The 12864-nt window shown below is 37.8% G+C and overlaps 1 protein-coding gene across 1 annotated transcript in view; it reads right to left on the bottom strand.

Annotated features, from left to right (window-relative positions):
* Positions 1–12864, bottom strand: part of ALKAL1 (ALK and LTK ligand 1) — a 36001-nt gene that overhangs the window by 4088 nt on the left and 19049 nt on the right. Inside the window, exons 3-4 of the mRNA XM_066205277.1 lie at positions 5215–5268; positions 1234–1314 (exon numbers count right to left, since the gene is read on the bottom strand). Of these exons, the coding sequence (XP_066061374.1) occupies positions 1234–1314; positions 5215–5268 (135 nt within the window). The remainder of the gene's footprint in view (positions 1–1233; positions 1315–5214; positions 5269–12864) is intronic.

Raw genomic sequence — 12864 nt, 5'->3', positions numbered from 1 at the left:
ACTTGGTTCAAGTGGACCCTAAGTCACTCCCACCCGTTCTGATATTTGCTAACAAGAAGTACATAGGTGCTAATTTCTACTCTTGCTCAATAAGTGTTTTAATAAAACTTAATATAAATTGTGCCAGACAGCAAAATAAAGATTGATATCTGGGTTTCAGTTCCTCAGAAAATATCTGTACAGTGTATAACCATGTCAGAGGTAGAGGAAATAACTCAACCTCAGACATCCCATGATGACAAAGGTGTCCCTGAAAGAAAATATCAAACCCGTCTGAAGACACCGGGAAAGATCTTGGGTATGATCAGCCCGAGTAATGGATAAGGTGGACACAAGTCAGAAGATTTAGCTCTCCTTTGTATAACAGAAAGTTTCAAGTGAATGCAACTCACTGTGTGCTTTGGGTTTGCTTGATGCGAGGGAGGGACAAAAACTCTGCCGTGGTTTAAATCACCCTTTTTATTTTACATTTTGCTTTGATAGTTGAACTAAAAAATAAGTTCTTCACACCATTCAATATCACACTCTTGTTTATAACCTTAAGAAAAGTTATTTAATTAGAAGAAAAATAACATTACTGTGCTTCCTTAGAAATAAAGTGAAACACTCAGGCAATACATAAGAGTCCAAATAATATTCACATGCTCTGGATCCATGTATCAAGGCATACAACATGGTATTTTTGTTATACATCATGTAATAGAAATATGCCTTGCTTACTCCTCTGTCTACTTAGAAAGCTGTAGGTGTATCTTTTGAGGATCAGCCATGGATTCCTACATTCCAGCTTCTGACAAGTGTAAAGGCAAATGGAGATGAGGGCTGCTCCATCCCCTTTCAAACACCAAATCCTCTGAGGTGCTGAGCAATGGTGAGAGAGCACCTCAGCTGCTCACAAACAGTGCTTCTAAGTGAGGCAGCCAGAAATTGCCATTGTTTTTCCACGTTAACTCCTGAAAAGCTTCCAAAGCACAAAACTTCGTCCACAGTTTGTGCTTACACATCCCTAATGAGATTCAGCTTCTCTAAATAAAATATACTGATATTTTACACTGACTTTAATTAATTTGTCCATTGCACTAGAGAATGCTGAAGTAACTTCTATTTAAGGAATTTCCATTTTGGTTTGTGCAACTGTTAAAAAAGGTCCAGGACATCAAACACTTAATAGGAAAAGTGTGTTGCTTTCAAACAAGTATCACAGGTAGCATTAAAAGGTAATTTGCTACTTACAGGTTGGTGTTGAGCAGTCCCTTGTGTTGTGATACAGTCGATGAAAGTGCTTGCTACACTCTGAGGAAAATGTGACTGGCCCTGTTTGAAAGTAAGGAGGAGTTAACCAAAAGCTCTCAGTGTCACTGCTCTGCAGCTTCAATGAATGACAACAACACATAGCATTAAGTTCATTTTTTCTTGGCTAAAATTGCATTTAGTGTTTTACTATACCTTAAACAACTACAATGCAACACAAGTATAATAATGCTAGTGAAATAACAGAAAGAGATTTTGGTGCCATGCCTGTATGCTCATGATATAAAAACCAGAAAAATGACAGGTGAAAATGACAGGCTGGTTTAGCCTTGAAATTCCAGTAATTCAAAATTAGCAAAAAAAATTTCTTATATGGTGAAAAATAGAATGGTAATTACAGTAGAATTTAGTTTGTTCAATAGATGTCTGTAGTACAGTGTGGAAGGAATAATGCACATGGGCTGAGGATACTATTTGTAAAGTTAAATAAAAGCAACATATTAAGCAGATATGAGTTTCTGCTCCTGGAAAGATTAGGTACTTTCATGTACTAATGCTTTTAATTTGCACATAGATGATTTATAAAATTCTTAATATACAGTGTGGGTGTTGAGGGAAAAAATGACAGCTGAATAACACCTAGGAACATGATCTCCTGTTAAAATAATCCTAGTAAAAAAGCATAGAGATGTTCTGAACACAGGATGTGTTTCATCTTTGTCAAGGCAAATCCCTGCATGTCCAGGGTATAGTGTGCTGCTCTCTTTTCTGGATACACAGTGCCATCTGTTTATATTATTATTTGATAAAAGGTGTCCCTGCTCATGGCCAGGGAGTTGAAACTCAACGATTTTTAAGGTTCCTTACAACCTAAACCGTTCTATGGTTCTATTTTTTCTATAAAAACATGGCTCAACTGTAACAAGTTGCCAAAGACCCCTTCCAAAATCACTAATGGCCCCGGGAAAGTATTACTGGTGACATTCAAGGAGAGCAAGAATGTAATATTTGCATCATGTGACCTTTTTAGCAAGACTGTCCCTGACAGCTGGGGACAAGTATCCTGTGGTTTGGAAAGAAAACATTGACATTAACTGATATTAAGTGAATAAGACTAAATTTAAATCTAAATTTAGTACAAGTAGGAACCCTGAATAAGAATAGCTTGTTTCAAGCAATGCTACAAAATGATCCACATGAAGCAGACTCTGTTGGCCAGTTCTCCTTTCAGAGGAAGATAGGAAGCATTTCTGGAAAAAAAACCAAACTTGTTTCATAACTTGAAAGATGGTTTATGAGCTTGGTAAAATATATCAAGCTAATTCTCTCTGGATAGTGAAGCAAAACTGCCATGAGCTCCAGAGAAGATTCCTTTGTATGACAGTGAACATACCTGAAGGTTAGATATATTTTACAGCAGTACATGGATTTCAGTAAATTTTTTCAGCCACAAATAATCTTTTCAACAAACTGGAATATTTTTTTATCTGAGTGAGTAATTAGACTCAAGGAAAAGTATGTAATTTGAAATTATCCAGCATGTATGGAGACAACACTGGCTCTTGTCACTAAATAAATTCCATGTCCCTTCAGATAATATATGGTTTTCCAGCTCTCTTCCCTGTCATCAAAAATAGGCTGTTAATTTTATTTGTGCCTTACAAAACACTCTATGTCAGCTGGCTTTTCAAGCTAAATTGATAGATTGCTTTATGACTCACAAGATTATTTATGATTTTTCCTATAGTCAAGCACTGTTACATACGGTTCTTATTTGGCTTAAAATGTGTCTATTATTCCTGGCATATGAGAAGCGTGCAATAATTTTCTTAACCCTGAAACTGTAAAGATAATGGACTATAAAGATAATGTTGATTTCAGCTTCTCTCTTTTTTTTCCCCCACAACTTCATTAGTTTAGGATGTCCTAATTCTTGAATTAGTAAGGACTACAATCAAAGTTTAATTAATGAAGGCTGTTAGAAGATTACGATTGAAACAGAATAACAAAACTCGAAGTTCCACTGTATTTTAAGAAAATGCCTATGGATTACAGGATCTAATAAAGCTATGAAAAATAAAATAAAATTAAAAACAACAGGCAGAAAACTCCATCACTGAAGATCTTAGGATTTATTTTAAAAAAGAGTGAAAGAAAGAGAGGAAGAGAGAGAGAGAGAAAAAGAGAAGAAGAGGGAAAGAGAAAAAGAGAAACAGAGAGAGATAGCAAGAAAGGAAAGGAAAGAAAGGAAAGAAAAAGAAAAAGAAAAAGAAAAAGAAAAAGAAAAAGAAAAAGAAAAAGAAAAAGAAAAAGAAAAAGAAAAAGAAAAAGAAAAAGAAAAAGAAAAATAAAAAGAAAAAGAAAAAGAAAAAGAAAAAGAAAAAGAAAAAGAAAAAGAAAAAGAAAAAGAAAAAGAAAAGAAACTAACTGTAGGCAGAAATTCTGAGCCAACAAATAAACTTTCGGTATTTTGGAATGATCCTGCTTTCCTCATTCATTCCAACTAATCTTACTCAAGTAATTTCAGCAATTTTGATGGCAACTACTCATGCAGAAAAGGACTATTAATTTAATGAATGGCTCCAGAGACAGGCCTTCAAGTATTTTTTTTCTCTTTTTATTTTCTATGATTTACCACTCTCAAATTACCTTCTGTAAAACTCATGGTTGTTTTTCCCTGGTTTTGAGTAATGAAACTCATTCTGTATTCATTACTTAGCTTCCCCAGATTCTTATGTTGAGATTTTTATGGTAGCTGAGAAGTTTCCAAAGCTAAAAATGAAAAGGAAATGGATTAAGTACTAACATAAACAAATGTTTTTTGTCTGTCCTTCCCAGGAGAGGAATATTCAGTATTGCTGTGTTACATAGCATAGCATAGTTTGAAGCACTGTGTTAATTTCTTTCTCATATGGACTGAAAATGGTCAGGTTCACAATTACTCTTGTTTACTGTGAGGGTGAAGGGCCAGCTGGCTCTGGCACATTTCCTGCAGATTCTGTCGGGTTGCAGTGAGCCATTGGCAGAAAGTTCCTAAAAGTTGTGCTTATCCCAAAGGTTTGAATACACTTCCCCCATGTAAAAGAGACAACAAATACCTTCCTTTCTTGTCAGGCACTGCCTGAAATTTCCAGCAAAGAGGAAATACATAATTATTTCCAGTTCTCTTTTTCATGCTCCAATGGCCAACTATTTCTCTAGCTTTTAGCTTCAATACTTCAAATAACCTTGAAAATCAGCAAGAGATTTGCAGTGTCATACTTTGAGACCATCACTTTTCTGAGTTACAGGAAGTTGGAACTGGAGAGCAAATAATGAGTGCAAGCATCTTGCCATTGGCAATTCGTATTGCATGTATTCAGAGGATACAGTAATTTTTCTCAGTAGTTACAATACAGTCCCAAAGCTAAGTGCATTATACAAGTCTACCTCAGTTTACAAGTACTTGGCTGTAATTCTCGTAAATTTTCATAACAGAAACAGCAAGTTATTTTTATTTTTCATTTACACTAATTTAATACTTCATTGTTCTATCTGTTTCCACTACTAAAATAAGTATCCACACACAGACATCATGAGACAGATGCAAAAAAATCTTCCCTGACTTGGTGAAAACTTACTTGGTCACAAAGGTCTGTTTCTTAAAGATATGTGCAGTCCAATGAGAAGTTCTAAAATTAGTGAATGTGAAAATAAATGTGGAAAGCACAATACAAGGATAAAAGTTAAACAGTGAGTTTTAAATAGTGTTTTAACTTAGCACACTTTGATAGTTACTTTTGGCCAGATAGTTCAGTTGATTATTCAATGAAACCAGAGTTCCTCAAAAATTTCTAGTTCTAAAATTATGCGTATTTAACTTCAGAAACGTTAATTTGGTGTTGAGCCTCAAAAAATTAGTGGTGTGACATTTGTAGCTACTTAGAATATGCACGTGTGGGAAAACACAAGCAGCTGCCTTACCTGTAAAATGTTTTATGAACTTGTCTTTTAGACTGGAATCTCTGGGAAAAATTTCTGAGGAGAGAAGAAAAAAAAATATATTTATGTACCCTAGGGATTACAATGAAAGCTCTGAAAGCAAAATATTCCAAGATCTCTGATGTACAGAGACCGAATAGCTTCCTAAATTAACTATAGATTTAATTTTTCATCGTTTTTCATATGCAAAAAACATTGTGAAGTATTTCAGGTAATTCCCAGAAGAATATTAAATGGTCATCCTACAATGCACAGTCATTTTCTGACACTAATTTCTGCACATCTTAGGTCTGAGTGGGGCTGTAAGCATAGAAATACTGCAAATAATACAAATACATTATCATACTTACAAGTATATGAGTACCTGAAGAAATTATGTAAAATACTTAGATAAATACAAACTAAATATCACTTTTTTGGGTTTTGAAATAACAAGTATCTGAAGAGAAGAGTCTCCTACAAATCACCTAAAACAGACATGGGCCATGCACATTTTAATTGCAATATTAGTTAAAACAATTATCTTGTGAAAACTGCTGTGAATTTTAAAATACCACCTTTTCATTTATGGCATTTTTTTCCCCAGAAATTACAAGAGAGTAGAAGCCTCAGAACATACAAAAGAATCATAATGAACAGAAAAGGGAACTAACACAAAAAGATAAAGTTCTTTTTCTTTTTTTTCCTCTTTTTTTCAATGGGACGCTGCCTCTGGCTGACAGCAGAAACTTTTGATGCAAGCAAATATCCTCAGAACCAGTACATCTGCCCCCAGTCTCATGAATTTTCCACTGAAAACACTTAAAAAACTTCTGGATACCTGCAGCTATTGCTGAAGACAGTAACAAGCCGCCTGTTATGTCAAATTCAGAGAACCATCCCTGGCAGTCAGACAAGGAACATGACTAACTTGCAGCATTAGGACCTGCAGTTAAATATATTTATTCACTAAAAATATTTCTGTGCATCTAAAGTAATTTTAAATCTTTGTATTCTCCTACTTTTTTCAATTCCTAGTCTGAATTAACATTTAGCTCTGAAGAGAGCTGGTTTCCTTTCATACTGCAGGAAGATGCTGGTTATCTGCCAAGATAAATCCTTACCACTGGCTTTAGGCGGTTTCTCAGAGGTCACATGGGTGTAGTTTTAGGCTGGGATTTTAAGACAAAATGCCCAAGTCTTACTGCAACTGATCAAGGTTAGGAGACCTACTTTACTTAAAATTTCTTAAAAATATCAGTTTAAACTAATTTATTTTCTTATTGCAGAAGAAATGCCACCTCTTCTCCAATAAACTTAGAATTTTACTAATAAGAAACGTCGGGTAGTTCAGAATCATACAGAACGAAGAATACAAAACGGCAAAATAGGGAAACAATTGGTGTGAGTTCTGAATGAGATGCCTCAAGTGGACAAGTACTGATGAATAAACACAGCCTGGTGAAGGATAGGCTAGGAACTGACCGTTCTTGCTCAGACAAAGAACATATAGACACAGACACTCGCAAAGTACATTGAATTTCCTGTGGGAACAAGTAGCTGCTTTTTGCCCCATAAAATTGTCTATTTTCCCCATAAAATCCTTTAGCAAAAGTCTGATTACAGCCAAAACACCACCCCTTAATGCCCAGAAAGTGAAACAGGAGGACAGATTGATGCTCTGTCGAGGAGCCAGGCATTGCAAGTATAAAATTGCAGCTGTAGCTGCGTTGCTAAGCCTGAGCAGGAACACTGCAGAGTCTGCTTTCCACGAGCAACCCACATTGGGCCAGGGTTCACACCAGCCCAGCCTGGCCTGCCCCAAGAGGGAAATCTAGGTCAGTTGTGTGCTGAAAAGCACCGCCTGCGTGCCTGCTGCTCCCCTGCTGCGGTTGCTGTCCCTCCGGGCAGCAATCAGCTTTTCAGCATGTGCCCATGGCTCAGCTTCCTTCAAGGGCTCGTTTGCCTAATAGTACACCGCGTTTGCTGGGTAAAACACAATCAGCGAGCCCCCAGGCCGGCACAAAAACAACCTAAGCTCGTTTGTATAAGAGTCACGGGCAGCACAGGTTACTGGAAGGCTTCTGGCTCTAATGACAGAGGCAACTCCCCCTGAACTATGAACTGCCCAACACAAGCACGGTCATTTTCCCCCTTCTGCCAGCGGCGTAGCCAAGCCCGTCTGTCTGTACACAACTGCGATTCTAAGGTCTCAAAGGACTTGGCATTTCAATCAAACTAATGAACATCTTCTTTGAATAGAATATGTGCCACTGACTCCTGATCACGCTGCAGCCGGAAGCAGGATATCAAGTCCATACGTACTCCTACAAGCTCTTCTATAAAACAGCCAAAAATCACCATGAAAAAGCCGCTGAAGTTGCTTCTTCTGGCTTCTAACAAGTTCTTAGTTGCTTTAGTCATATCTCATGTGTTATCTATCACCTATTAATGTGTCCATTTTCACAGCAAAGGTTCATATCCTCACAATGCAAGTTAAATTCCTTTGACATAGTAATTTCACAAAAGAAAAGCAGAAGCATTAATATAATAAGATAGATTGGCAAAGTATTACTAAAATCAAAACACCTCAAAGTCACACTGGGAAAAACTAAGAAAGAAACAGGAAAATGAAAAAATAAAATGTTTTAAGTGTGAAACCCACATGAATGGGAAATATTGAGTGGAGAGTGCTTACTCAACCCATTCTTGCTCCAAGACCATATTACACAAACTATTAAAATACAGCCAGCATATATCCTATGGGATATATTTGTTTTAATCAGCTGAGAGAATATTTACACTGTGGCATTCTTGTGGCCAATGTACAAGACTGCACTGCTTACCACAGAGTAAATCTGAGCTAAAAGGCACTATTGAGCTATTGACCCTGTGTTCATTCAGGGCATAATCTCAGTTTATAATCATAAATAACCATAGTTCAAGGATTTATCTCCTATTTACAAAAGGACCTCTACATGTATCCTTAGATATTTACTCATCTGGGCCAAAATATTGCCTGTCCTTCCACAGACAGCACTGGCCATGCACAGTTGTGGTGCTATGATGGATTTGGTACTGGCTCTTCTGTCTAAAATAGCAGGAATATTTATGGTAAACTCTAGGGACAAGACAAATTTGAGGGTTTTCCAGCTCTGCTTCACAGACAGAAAGTTGGTTCTAAACCAGTCCATACTGTTAGTTTTATCAAGCTGTGATATCTCAGAGATCTCAGGGCTTTAGGTAAGAGGTGACTAGATCTGCCTGAGTTTTATCCCAGCTGGGATAATTGTGATGATAGGGAGAGCTAGCAAGGTCTAAGCTAGGAATTAGTAAGCAACAGCTGATCCAGCTCTCCTCTCTCAAATTTTGTTATAAACTTTATAAAAGTTGATTTAAGTACTATTGTAAAGCTAATTCCCCAGAAGATTATTCTTTCAGTTATTATTCAGCACCCAGCAGCTGAGAGGAATGTTTAATTTTTCACTAATTTAGGTGAAATTACAAAAGGGTAGGATATTAAATAAAGCCTGGTCTCAGGTTTGTCTTCAGCTTGCAACTTAAGACATAGTTGCTCCACCTTCAATGGCTCTTTTCATCTTTCTGTGCCTTCAGTTTATCTGTGTTTTGTCTGTTCAGACTAAAAAGTTGTGACAGCAGGTGCCGATTTTTACCCTGTGTTTGCACCATCTCCAGTATCATGTCACCATAATTGTGCCACTGAACATTCATGTCCTAACGGAGTATAAATAAAAAGAACTGTGATTGCAGCCCTGAAATAAGCCAACTCCACACAACAGTTCATTGACTTGGAACATAAAACCTCCACATCCTCAGGTAAAAAAAAAAACAAAAACCAAACAACAAAACAAGATCTCCATTTGTTTATGTTCCCAACAGACAACTTTTGTATATTTTTAGTTTATTCAGAGAATTAGTGTCAATCAGACAGCAAAAGTGCTCCACTGATCAAGGCTGGACCAATCAGAAATGGTGGGAACACCTCTGTTGTAATATGTTTAAGAAGAAAATAAAAAGAAGCTATTGTGCAGATGTAACTGCAGCCAGAGAAGAGCAGATTGAGAACATTGAGAGGAACAACCCTGCAGACACCAAGGTCAGCGGAGGAGGAGGAAATTGAGGAGGTCCTCCATTGTGATGGAGCTGAGATTCTTCTGCAGCTGGTGGTGCAGATCACAGTGAAGCCACTGTGCCCCTGCAGCCCATGAAAGTCCAGGGAGATGCAGAGATCCATCTGCAGCCCATGGAGGAGCCCCTCACCAGAGCTGGTGGGTGCCTGAGAGGAAACTGTGAACCTGTGGGAGGCCCATGACAGAGCAGGCTCCAGGCAGGGATCTGCAGACCCATGGAGAGAGAAGCCCATGCTACAGCAGGTTTCCTGGTAGGACTTGTGATCCTATGGGGACCCACACTGGAGCAGGCTGTGCCTGAATGACTGCATCCCATCAAAGAGTGGCCCACACAGCAGGAGGCTGTGGAGGTCTGTTCCGTATGGGATGGGTTCCAGCAGGAGAAGTTCATGAGGAATTGTCTCCTGTGGGAGGGATACCATGCTAGAACGGCAGCAGAAACAACATGAAATGAACTGACCTAATATCCATTCCCTGTCTTCCTCTGCCACTGAGGAGGAGGAGGTACAGTTAAGAAGAAGGGAGGGGTGGGGAAAGGTGTTTTTAAGGTTTTATATTACTTCTCATTATCCTGCTCTGATTTTGTAAGTAGATTCAATTAGTATTTCTAATTCCAGCCTGTTTTGCCCATAACAGTATTTAGTGGCTGATCTCTCTGGTCCTTATCTCAGCTCATGAACCTGCATTATATTTTCTCCCCCCTGTCCAGTTGCAGAGGGGAGTGATAGAGTGACATTGGTGGGTGTCTGGCATCCAGCCAGAGTCAACCCACTACAGCTGTGCATTTTCTTGTTTCTATCTGTGAAATGGCAGAAGAAAATTGTCAGCAGTAAGATGTAGCTGACTCTTCTATTATAAACCCAGATGCAGGCTTCCAAACCATTTTGGCATGAAAATAGCACGTGGGTTTGTGGTTTTTGTTTTGTTTTTTAGAAAGAACATTTCATGTAATGAAACTGCTAACAACACAGTATGTTTTAGCAGTTTTAAATGTGACATTTTAAAGGACAAGGGTCTCCAAAGTTTCAACTTATACAAAGCCTATATTGGTTCATAGTACACAAATAAATCTTGCAATCATTGAAATATTATGCTCCCAAAAATATTGGAACACTGTCAGCAAAACTGTCTCAAGTACTTACACAGACGAGTCACATTTATTTGGATGGAGTTTTCTTTACTACAAATTCTCCATTTTGCCTAAAGATGGCAACTCTTGGCTGCTGCAACAAGACTAGGTGAAACACTACTAGGAGGAGGTTTGCATACTTTCAGCAATGTCAAGATGGTTTAGTTAGCACAGAAAATAAAATGTTTCATGATAAAAGTGGTAATGAAATCTTTCAAATGTAAATTCATAAAGAATTTTAAAAGTTCCCAGAAAAACTGAAGCAACAGAGATAAAATTCAACCGGAACAAGATAATCTTACCCAAGTAAAGTGATATGTTAGGAAGATGAGTGAATAGAATGACACTGCAATGCCAGGATGAAAGTATCCTCTGCATCATTGTCCCAAATGTAAGTGAAACCCTAGAAAAACGGTGCTTAAAAAAATAAAAGAAGCTATTCAAAAACTTAATGTCCCAAAACATCCTTTCTCTGCATTTAATATACATACATGACAATTCCTACAACTTTTAGAAGCAGATATACTTCCTCAGGTTAAAAAAAAATTAAAAAGGGTTTTGCTCAAAATAGAAAACAGTTCAAAGGAAAAAGATAAGGCAGCAGAAACAACTGCTGGAGAAAGTGGAGAAAAAATTGTTAATGTTCATTTGATAAGAATTCAGTGTTCTGTGGAGTAAAGAATAGGTGCTATACTTGGGATATGGATAAAATGCCCTGTGAAAAAATGGAGCATGAAGTGTGTGCTTAGAGCTCTGACCTGAGAATAACTGCTAGAGGCAGGCAGACAGAAACATGTGGTCACCACTGTGGGCAGGATTGGATCCCAGTCCCTGGAAGGGGCACTTTCCACACCAAGGTTTCACGGTGCTCGGGTGAGCAGCTTCTAACACAGCCCTCAGCAGCAGATAATGCTAAGCATGGCTGAATCGATTAGCATGTATTTCTTTCTTCAGTACCCCAACCAATTAAAAGGCCTTGATTTCCTCCTTTCATTATTACACTTCAGCTGTGACCAGTTTGCATAAAACTTACTTCTGGGCCCAGGGACGGACAAAGACCTCACCTGAAAAACTGAATGCTACAGAAGCTTTGGCTAGGCTGGAAACGCTCTATTTTCTATGCTGCTATGCCATTGCTACCAGAATGATATTACTTTTTGCTCTGTACACAATAGATGTACAATAGATTGAAATGTTTCTCTGGTTTCTCATGAGGTGTCTGTCTGAAACAGCAGAGAAACAGAGTCTGCACTTTGTTGAAAATGTGTGACGTTTTTATTCCCTACTAAGGGACCACCAATTGATTTTGAGGTCCTTAAAGGTGCTCAAAATCCTTAGGATGAATTTGTGATTGTATTACAACTCAGTTCACAGACTAATAGATTTAATGCTTTTCCTTTTGCAGTCTCCCATAGAGAGGGAAAAAACCCCTTTGTGCAACAAGGAGCAACTCCTTCCATCATTATCAATCATAAATCATTAAATATTTTATATTGGGTTAGAAATAACTGCCATATGAGAAAATATCTACTTAAATGATGCACTTTAATTCTCTTAGACTACTCATCTGCAATTTCTACTACATAAACTGCACTTCTGCTTTTGTTTTGTTCTTTTTCTTCCAGTTTTCCGCAATTAAAAGTTTTACAATGATTTCTAATTGTTTTAGTAATTTGTTTGTTTATATACCCCCACCCCAATTCAGATACCCTGCTTTCCCCCACTAGATCTACAATTCATTCCTCTGGGCAAGGGAAAATATCTATTTCTGTGTGCAGTATTCCGAGAAGTCACTGTGCTACTACTCCTGTTATGTAACACACACGGTTCCCACTTAACTGAATACTTTTGTTTTGAGACTTTGATGTGTACATACTGAGCATAGATGGAAAATGAGACAATGCTCCAGACAGACACGTTCCTTTCTGGATGTAGTATTGCTGTTTGAAATTCAAAACTTACCAGATTCCTCCAAGTGCTGTCTAATGAAGATTTTTTCATTTTCTGTTACTTTCTAGAGTAGCAAGTGAAGAATAATCTAGCATCTCAGTATTTTCTGAGGAAGAAAGAGCCTCAGATAAATCGCCAAAACAACACTGCTTGGATTCACAGACGTAAGAGTGTCTGCTCAAGAGAAAATCCAGAATTAATATATCACTGCATACCACTGCCATCTACTGAATGTAGAATATGCTGAAAGTACTCATGCATACCTTCTTGCTCTGAGAGCAGAGTTTACCAGGCTTCCCATTACGCTGCCTAATGGGAGCCCTTTTAGTTCCCACAACACAAAGTATACTCCAGAGCTTAAGGGTTACTCATAGAGTGCAATTAGGAATTTATAATTAATGACTTGGTCAATTTATCCTCTCA

The sequence above is a fragment of the Chamaea fasciata genome, unplaced genomic scaffold (genome assembly GCF_029207755.1).
Source record: "Chamaea fasciata isolate MVZ Bird 193981 ecotype frontalis unplaced genomic scaffold, bChaFas1.0.hap1 SCAF_1, whole genome shotgun sequence".
Classification (NCBI taxonomy): Eukaryota; Metazoa; Chordata; class Aves; order Passeriformes; family Sylviidae; genus Chamaea; species Chamaea fasciata.
This window is presented reverse-complemented; position numbering and strand designations above follow the sequence as displayed.